At 42.3% G+C, this 10,232-nt stretch overlaps 1 protein-coding gene across 1 annotated transcript; it reads right to left on the bottom strand.

Moving 5' to 3' along the window:
* Positions 1-7,786: 7,786 nt before the first annotated feature.
* On the bottom strand, positions 7,787-10,232 carry noxred1 (NADP-dependent oxidoreductase domain containing 1). Its single transcript, XM_056295371.1, is given in 8 exon segments — positions 7,787-7,907; positions 8,266-8,309; positions 8,311-8,468; positions 8,890-9,044; positions 9,155-9,335; positions 9,900-9,984; positions 9,986-10,084; positions 10,119-10,232. Coding segments are annotated over 8 exon segments (957 nt in total).

Below are 10,232 nucleotides of genomic sequence, written 5' to 3'. Positions count from 1 at the left end.
GGGGGGGCAACAGGCGAGATATTCACACACTTCCGTATTTTCTCGAATATTGACGGAATGTGACGAGTCTTCATCGGAAATGATCGTGGCCTACTTTAGGCATGGGCGACATGAGCGTTATCTATTTATCATGGGTGTTATCTGTTGGTAGGGGCGCACGGGGGGGGTCTTTCCTGTTGTGATGAACTGTGGGTTGAGAATCACCAGGAAGAGAAATGGCAACTTCTTCATATAGGAAGCTCTTTATGGCTTTCTCAAAAGAAAGTGACTCCAACGAAGGCTCAACACATGTGAAAAAGGAGTGTGTGCGTGAAGTCGATTGTATTTGTATAGCCCAATATCGCAAATTTGCCTCAAGGAGCTTTACAGCAACACAGCATCCTTTCCTTAGACCCTCACATCGGATAAGGAACAACTCCCTAAAAAAAAACTCTTAACAGGGAGAAACTACTACTTCTGCTGCTACTGCTACTGCTACTACTACTACTACTACTACTACTACTACTACTTTCGACTGCTCCCGTTAGGGGTCGCCACATCATCCGTTTCCATCACTTCCTGTCCTCTGCATCTTCCTCTGTCACACCAGCCACCTGCATGGCCTCCCTCACCACCTCCATAAACCTCCTCCTTTGGCCTTCCTCTTTTCCTCTTCCCTGGCAGCTCCATATTCAGCATCCCTCTCCCAATATACCCAGCAGCTCTCCCCCACACACGTCCAAGCCATCTCAATCTTGCCTCTCTTGCTTTGTCTCCAAACCGAGCAACAGAGGAGAGAGCGCTCTCCTAAGACGGACAACGTGCAATGGATGTTGTGTTTACACAATTTACAGAATACAACACTGAAATAGGATAACAGAATTATGTGTGTGTGTGGGGGGGGGGGGGCAATGCAACCACCCCTAATGCCCATGGTTTAGTCAAATCACAGACTCTGGCATAAATCACATTCTGTGTTAACCACAGTAACACGTAACACATTTTCTACAAATAATAACTGAAATAACGAAACCAAAATGACACAAATCGAACAATAAGTGAGTGCGCACCCCGGGGCATGCTGGGAAGTCCTCTCTAGTCCACCGTCACCCCCTCCTCTTGCCTAATCACACACGACGGTACACAGCGCACAGCGTCAATCATCCCCTTTTGAGAGGGTGCCAAGTACGCGTCAGTAAAAAGAACAAAGTTGTCAAGGGCAGAGGGAGAGAAAACGGAGAAAGGAAGAGTCAAGGGGAGAAAAAAGCCCAATATAAAGGGTGAGCTTGTACAGTTGCTAAATTTTGATGAATACAGACTTTTTGTTTGTCATCAAAAGGAAGCTAACATATCAGCTAGCAAGCTAGAGGTTTTTATGCTAAATTGTCCCTGGTATTTTCCGTGCACTATTAAATAGGTCATGTTTGACTTCTCTGATCAAGTATTTCGGTTTGTGGAATTAAAGCAAAAGACAACATCCATCCATCTATTATCCAAACCACTTATCCTGCTCTCAGGGTCACGGGGATGCTGGAGCCTATCCCAGCAGTCATTGGGCGGCAGGCGGGGAGACACCCTGGACAGGCCGCCAGGCCATCACAGGGCCCAAACACACACACACACACACACACACACACACACACACACACACACACACACACACACACACACACACACACACACACACACACACACACACACACACACACACTCACAATTTAGTATGGTCGATTCACCTGACCTACATGTCCCGGAGGAAACCCACGCAGACACGGGGCGAACATGCAAACTCCACACAGAGGACAACCCAGGACGACCCCCAAGGTTGGACTACCCCGGGCTTGAACCCAGGACCTTCTTTCTGAGGCGACTGGGCTGACCACTGCACCACTGTGCCGCCCTTCAAAAAGACAACGTAAAACATTTAATTGCTTATAAGCATTTAAATCTTTAGTGTCCCTGGTGGGACAATAAAACTGAACTGAACTGTTGCACACTCTTTCTCCAGCATCAGTAATTGCTTTATTTGTTGAAATGTTTTATTGTGCATTGTCAGTGGAAAATGATAGGGTTGTGTTTCGACCAATAAATCTTGGTCTATGAAAATTGTTTGCTTTTTATCAAGTAGGCATAGTAGCCTACCTATTAGATATGAAGTAACATTAAGTGTAATTACTAAATCAGACATTACTATAACTCCCTCACTGGGTCACTTTTAAAATATCTGGGCAAACATAGTACTGCAAAAGATCATGATCAATCGTTGACCATCACCCCATCCACCTCCACCTATCAGTCATAGCTTGCATCAGGTGAGCTCATTCAGATGCAGACTACTCATGTATTTGTTCCAGAACAACAAACACACATGCCACATGCCAGTGCAGTAACAGGGCTCAAGATTAACTTTTTTACTTGGGAGCACCAGCAAAAATGTAGGAGCACCCGCCAAAGTGTAAGGAGCAGCAACAAGATAGAAAAATAAAAACAGTACGCTTTACAAGTGACATAAAAGGGTAAGTATATGGCAAGTATAGTTAGCATTTTATGTTACTATCTTATCCTATACTTACTGCTTGGTGTTAGTATACAGTGTATACTAGACTAACATAGGCTAACATCAATCCACCTCCAATAGATCCCGCAGACTGGCCAGCCTTGTCAGATAAGAGTAAGGAATGACTTAGTCGTTCAAGAGCCAAATCAGGTAAATCCTGATTTTATTTCCAAAAAGATAGAATGTCGGGAGTTGTCACCACCACTTCTTTCAACAAAAATTAGCAAATGGGGAAAAAAGTCAGGAGAAGCTGGCTCATTTACACTACAAAAAAACAACAGTCTTTACTGTTTCTGCTACAAACGTTCCAAAGAAAGACTACTAACTTGTGGGTGAAGGTCTCAGTGACTGGAAACATTGTAGTCAGATAACCGAAGAACCGTGAGAACAGTCCTGAACATTCAACGTACATGGCATCATGGAAGGATTTGGAAATTAGACTGGAAAAGGGACGAACAATAGACAAAGTAGAAATGGCACAGATGGAAGCCGAGAGGAAAAGATGGTGTGAGGTCCTGAAAAGCTTGGTGGCCATAATTCAATCTCTGGCAGAGAAAAAGATCGCTCTGAGGGGAACATCAGATACACTTAACCAACCAAACAATGGGAATTTTCTTAAAGAAGTTGAGCTCATGGTCCTGTTTGACTCTGTCCTAAAAGACCATGTGGAGAGGGTGCAAAGAGGAGCCACCCATATTTTGTATTTGGTAAAATATTCAAAATGATCTCATAGAATGCATCAGCAAGAAGATTCTGGGGAGAATTATTTCAGAAATCAATCCAAATATGTTTAATTTATTCTTGACTGTACCCCTGATGTCAGCCACACAGAGCAGCTGTCAGTCGTTGTAAGAATTGTTTCCATGGAAGACAAACCCCAAATCAAAGAACAATTTTTGCGGTCCCTTGAAGCACAGGAGTCCACAGCCATAGCCCTGTCATCGCTCATACTGAAGAGGCTAAAGGAGCTTAACATCCCCTTTGAAGACCACAGAGGGCAGGCCTATGATAATGGAGCGAACGTGAAGGCAGAAAGAAAAGGTGTCCAAGCCTGGCTTTTGGACGTTAACCCAAGGGCCTTATTTTTGCCATGTGGTGCACACACTCTAAATCTGGTGGCTGATGCTGCAAAAAGCTCCCAGAAGCCACAGGTTTACTTTGGGTATTTACAAAAGCTGTTTACTCTCTTTTCACATTTTACTTTTTTTTCTTTACACTGCAATAATCCAGCCTATCCTCTGCACATCCATCACTGTCTGGTTTGGATCGGCCACCAAACAGGACAGGGACAGACTACAACGGACAGTTAAGTCTGCAGAGAAAATCATTGGTGCCAATCTGCCCTCCACTCAGGACTTATACACCTCCAGAGTCAGGAAACAGGCAGGCAAAATCACTGCAGACCCATCACACCCTGGTCACAACCTGTTCCAACTCCTCCCCTCTGGTAGGCGCTACAGAGCACTGTACCCCAAAACAGCCAGATATAAAAACAGTTTCTTTCCGCGAGCTGTCATTCAAATGAACACTTAACACTGTCAATAAATCCAACCATTTTGTATATACTATTGTGTACTATACATTTTACATATACTGTTAAGCTCTGTCATGTCCATCTACCTCAGGCATGTATGTAAGTAACCTGCTAACATTTACTCCAGCATCTCTGATATATTCTCTGCACCATTGCACTTTATCACCTCTTATTTTGCCTGTATAAGTCAATCCTTGTGTATATATCTGAAGATTGTTATGCTGTAGTGTTGTTATTCTATGTTAAATACACTGAGAGAGCCACGAAACCAGAGTCAAATTCCATGTAGTATGTGCAAACCTACAAGGCCAAGAAACACGATTCTGATTTCCGGCCTCCACTCAGAGATTGTCCATCCTGAAAAAACATGTCACTATTACACTAAAATCCTGGACAGAAACAAGGTGGGAGAGCTGGATCAACAGTGTAGAAGTAGTAAGACATCAGGCTCTTCATTTAAGAGATGTACTTCTGGGGGTGAGGGAGAAAGACTCAGACCAAGCCATAAAAATTGAGGCACAATCTCTCACTGGATCATTCCATTTTTCCATTTGCACTCGTAATATTGTATGACATCCTCTGCAAAATCCAACATGCTAGTAAATTAATGCAATCTGAGTCCATGCAATTGGATGTGGCTGTTTATCTCCCAAACCTCCCCCCCCCCAAAAAACAGAAGCCTACCTGGTCAATTACAGAGACTCTGGGTTTGTCTCTGCCCAAGTTTCTGCCAAAGAGACGTGCAGGAGATGAACGTGGAAGCTGTCCTAAAACAGAAGAGGCTCAGGTCAACTAAGGCAGTTCTATGAGTTGCCAGATGAGCCTTTCAGCAATGCACTGAAAAGTCTTGGAAGTTTCATTTTTCAATGCAGTGATGGATACCTCTATTGCAACACTGCAGGAGCAGTTTAGCACCTTAGGTGAAGTTGAGAACAAGTTAAAAAAAAGTTATCTTTTGAAGCTCACATCAACAATGTTACTCGGTCTGCATACTTCCACCTACGCAATATTAAACATCTTCGCCCATCACTTACACCTAACAGCACTGCCATACTCACTCACACCCTGGTTACATCCCATATTGACTACTGCAGTTCTATCCTCTTTGGTCTTCCCCTAAAGTGTCTTCATAAACTTCACTTGGTCCAGAATTCAGCTGTCCGTATCATTACCAGAACTCCTTCCATAGATCATATCACTCCCGTTCTTCGGCAACTCCATTGGCTCCCTGTTAAATACGTCAAAATCCTGCTTCTCACCTTTAAGGCCCTTAATAACCTAGCTCTTTCGTGTCTTTCTGAACTCCTTCATATCCACATGCCCTCCCGCACTCTCAGATTCTCTTCTGCTCTCCAGCTCACTACACCACTGGCCTGCTTGACTACCATGGGGTCTAGAGCCTTCAGTCATTCTGCCCCCCGCCTATGGAACTCTCTCCCACAAGACATTCACAACACTGACTCTCTTTCAACCTTCAAATCCCATCTCAAAATGCACCTTTTCAAACTGGCATATTCAGTCTGAGTCACGCTTCATTGAGTTTTGTGCAGATGATGATTTTATACTTATCTGTCTGCCCTGCTTTTTTTTAAAATTTTATGCTGTCTGATACAGTGCTGCTTTTTTATTATTATTACTATGTTCAGTAAGGTGCCCTTGAGTGCTCTGAGAGGCGCCCACAAATAAAATGTATTAATATTATTATCATTATCGTTATTAAGTTTGAGGTGCTTGATTTATTTCCCCAACTTGCGCAATGAGGATATTCAGAAGCAATGCAAAGCACTCAGTAAAACTCTGAGTTGTGGTGGGAAGTTTGACTTGGACCACAACAAACTGGCTCTGGAGATGCAGAATTTTTCAGATTAGTCCAACACCAACATGACCGTCTTGAAGCTATTGTTCTTACTTCAGGAGAGGAACCTGATGGAGGTTTATGCAAACATGTGGTTGGCTCTCAGAATCTGCCACCATGCCAGTGGCAGTGGCAGCTGCAAAGAGGAGCTTCTCAAAGCTCAAGTTGATTAAGACCTACCTTAGAACTGCTATGTCTCAGGCAAGTCTCTCTGCGCTTGCCATCTTGAGCATCAATAGAGAGGTCTCGTGCCAGATTTCATACAATGATGTTCTCTATGTACCGAAGGTACCGAAAGTACCGAAGAGCCAAGTTTTAAAGAACATTGTGGTGAGAGGTGTTGTACTGTCATCCTCTTCTGATAAATATTTTGCTACAGACTGGCGTACATACTGAAGAGGGAAAAAAATTGAGAATTATAGTTGTTTTTTACTGCATTTGTGAGCAATGTCTTCATGTTAAGTTTTACATTATTTGCACTTTAAGTTTGATAACTTTATATTTTTTATGTATTTGTACTATATTGTTAACAGGCAAGCTATGTATATAGTTTGAATACAGTGCAGTCCAGTGTTGTTAATTATTTTGGCTTACTCTTCTGAACCCAAAAAAAGTTTACATTTTTACATGTTTACACATGTTTAAATTTATTTTATTTTTATCATCATAATTTATTTCATGCTCATAAGGGACTTGGAAGAGGTCTGGCCCTTAGACATGCGGTGCGCAGGCCCACCGGTGTGTGGATGGTCCCTGATGCCCACGACCCAGCCCCCAACTATGGGTTAAATAGTGCCACTGCCTGGTGGATACCTCGGGAGAGAAACAGGCTACGGGCGTAAACCCCTACAGAAAATCAACGTCTACAGTGCTGTTGTTCTTTTGTTTTTCTTGCCCTTTTGCATCTGTTTAAGTCGGAGAGTACTGCTGGCATCGTGTGTGGCTACCGCTTCTCCCTCTCGTACCCCCCCCCACTTCCCATTCACCCCTGTATGTTTGTGCTACGCTTATGTTGTCGTTTAACCCCGTTCATTGTAAAGTGACTCTGAGTGTTAGAAAAGTGCTATGAAAGATTGATTCATTATCATTATTATTCTTATTATTATAATTTTACATTATTTTGCCATTTTCACTGTCTTGCAAACTACCATGACTATGTTAAAAAGTAATTGTTAAGTGTCTTTATCAAATAAAGACTTGCTTGTTTTTACAACCTGCATGATTTCTCATGTAATTTTTGTGTTGGCTGGATGGGGGGGTGGGGGGGGGTGGTCACACAACTTTGCCCAGGGCAGCAAATAGGCTAGATTCGGCCCTGGAAATTATGCACGGCCCTCAAATGGGTTGGTAGCAGAGGTGGACAACCCGGCGCCAGAAAGCAAAAGTACTAACCATGTATTTGCTCCACCCATGCATTTCAGCCAGGTAGGAGAACAGCTGGTTTAGTGCATGGGGGGGAGCAAATACATGGTTAGTACTTTTACTTTCTGAAGCCTGGTTTTCCTCCTCTGGTTGGTAGGATGATAAGCATGATCCATGGAGTCCTCCGAGCAAATCACTGGTACATTTAACATTTGTCTTGGGAACCACAGAACACAGGCACAATGAATCTCTCTGGAAAAAAAATACATATGACAGCCTGCATGCAGTTTGGGATACGTGCAATTCAGTACTAGGCACACACTCATGCAACGGTTTTTGAATGCATTTCATGTAATGCAAATATACTTTAAGTTTTATTCAAAGATGAGCAAGCTATGCTGAACATAGTAGACATTGTGGAGAATAATGTACAAAGTTTTTGTTTGTTTGTTTTTTTGCACAAAGTTTTGGCATGAATTCAATTTCAGACACTTTTCAGTTAAGGCTTCTCCATTAGTGATCTGTATGCTGCTTCCTGCATAGGTTTACTACTGGATAAAAAGCGTGACAGGGGTGTCTGCTTTGTCTGAACATCGATCAAACTGATCCATGGGAAGGACCTTCAGGAAATGAGAAGAAGAAGAGAAACAAAAGAACATTTTCATTTAGACATGTGATGAGAATTTACTGTAAATAGCACACAGTTTAAGTTTTTTACTTTAATATTTCTTTGCATGAGTACACTTTAGTCTCTGCTCTTTGCTGTAGGGACACTGCATTACTTAAAAAAGCTATACGTACCAATATGAACATTTTTAGAAGATGAATTACTGGTTAATGATGCCTTAGGAGTATCACTTGATTAACCGACCTCATTATCATCAATCGTGTGTCAGATTTATGATGAGACACGGCACTGGTGGAGTTTAGCAAAGCATCGCCAAGAGAAAGATAGATTAACCAAGGTATTCAGCTCACTCATTTGCAGCTAGGGCAGATGCACAAGATGAACTGACATACATAACTCTCTGCAATGACTTTCACAGTGGACGTCCCATCCAACTTAAAGAGTTTGTTGATCAGAGCAAGAGCTTTGCCAGATTCCACATTGGCAGCGGTGCAGATATTCAGAAGGCTGTACAGTACTCCATACAACCATTTCGGACCCAGAGAAATACCGCCTAAACACGGTTCAAAAGTCAGCCTTATATAGTTAAGAAGGAATTCTATTGTATTTTATAGTAATGCGATACTTAATTTATCACCTGGTGGAAAGTCGTGTTTTAACTTGCCCCCTCCACAGGTAGGTTAAACCGTTGTGTCAGCTGCAGAACAGCATTAGCACATAGTCTCTTTCTAGATTTGTGAGTTTTTGGTGTTCAAAAACAAGGTTTCGAGTGTCCTTGCTCGTGGTAATAAGACATGTGAATTGACTGTTTGAGCAGTATTCCTCTTCTTCTCATTATCACTTATAACCTTGATGTTTCAAATGTAAGCTTCGAGACAAAACGGAAGAGAGGCAAGTCATGAAAAGTAGACTCCACAGAAAAACTTTCTGTGGAGTTTTCAAATCAATCTGACTTGACTTGAAAAGTACCGTACCGTTTGTTGCAAGAGGACATGTTGCCTGCATCAATACAGGATCTTTCAAAGCCACTGTCAACTGACATTTAGGCAGCCACATGTCTGTAGTGTCACATGTAACAAAGTCATATTGTGGTTTGAAAATGAAGTTATGCGCAAGAAGCCATGCTAACCTGAAATAGAGGATAAGAAGAAAGTGGTTGATAGAGTAAAGACATGCAGTCAGATACGGTGGTGTGGAGTATAGCGTTGGTGGGGTAAGGGGTTTGTGCACAAAAATTACCTGTTAACAGACGCCGCAGAGATAAAGCCATACACAAGACAGTGCTTTGACAGCTGCAAATGAAGATCTGCACACACTCTGATGAGGTGAGATGGCAAACAACAAAGGAAGAGAACATCTGTCCACGCTGCCAGTCTGCGATTGTCAGAGAAACATTCGACCCCTTTCTGCACAAATTCCACTCAAATAAAAACAAAACGACGCAAAAAATATAGGTTAATTAGAGAAATGGCTGGATTATCAGGCAGGTAAATCGGGTAAAATCCCTAGGGTCACCAGGGGCTCCAATGGATTGGTGGTACCGTGTTCATACAGGGAAAAAAAATTAAATGTAAAAAAGGCCCCAGACTAAAACCTTACACAACCTGTTGAAGTCTCTGAAGCTATACTAGTGAGCATTTCATTGCCAGCAATGTCTGCAACCGCTCTTGTTGTGCATTTGATAAATAAACTTGAAGAAACTTGTAGGCTGTGATGGGCTGTTTTGTTTTTGTTTTGTTTTTTGCAGGTATGAAACATACTAAACGTGACCTAATTAACCTGTTAATCTGTTGCTACAGAGACTTTGCAAAATATGTTCACTATTATTTCCTTTTGTTCTTGTATCCCTGCCTATTTATTTTATTTTATTTTAACATATTTGAAATAAAATCAGCGTCAGTGTCAACGACCTGGCCATGGCCATAGGTTGACATTCGTTTTTGTGTTCTGTTCTGATGTTAACTGAATCTTAAAATGGTTCTACCTGCAGGTTCTGGTCTTCTAGTGGAGGTCTGAATGTGTGAGGGTTTAATTTCAGTCTTGTTGAGAAGCGACAGTAGCAACTGCTTTGCCAATGTGGCCCAATCCAAGTATGCCCACACGCAGTGAATCTCCGTCTGCATTATGTTCTTTAATGCTCTCTCGACATATAAACGTGTCGATTAAGGTGTATAACTACTGAAAAATGGTTAATGTAAAATATGCCACAGAGACGGAGTCCAGCTGAGCGTTCTCGGAGATACAGAAGCTCTTTCTCCTTTCCACTCAGTCCATACTCAAATGCAAAGGTTTTTAGGTTAGCTGTCGGGTCCATCAT

This window comes from Lampris incognitus, chromosome 16 (assembly GCF_029633865.1).
Source record: "Lampris incognitus isolate fLamInc1 chromosome 16, fLamInc1.hap2, whole genome shotgun sequence".
NCBI lineage: Eukaryota > Metazoa > Chordata > Actinopteri > Lampriformes > Lampridae > Lampris > Lampris incognitus.
Note: the sequence above shows the minus strand (reverse complement) of the source record. Positions and strands in the feature narration are given on the sequence as shown.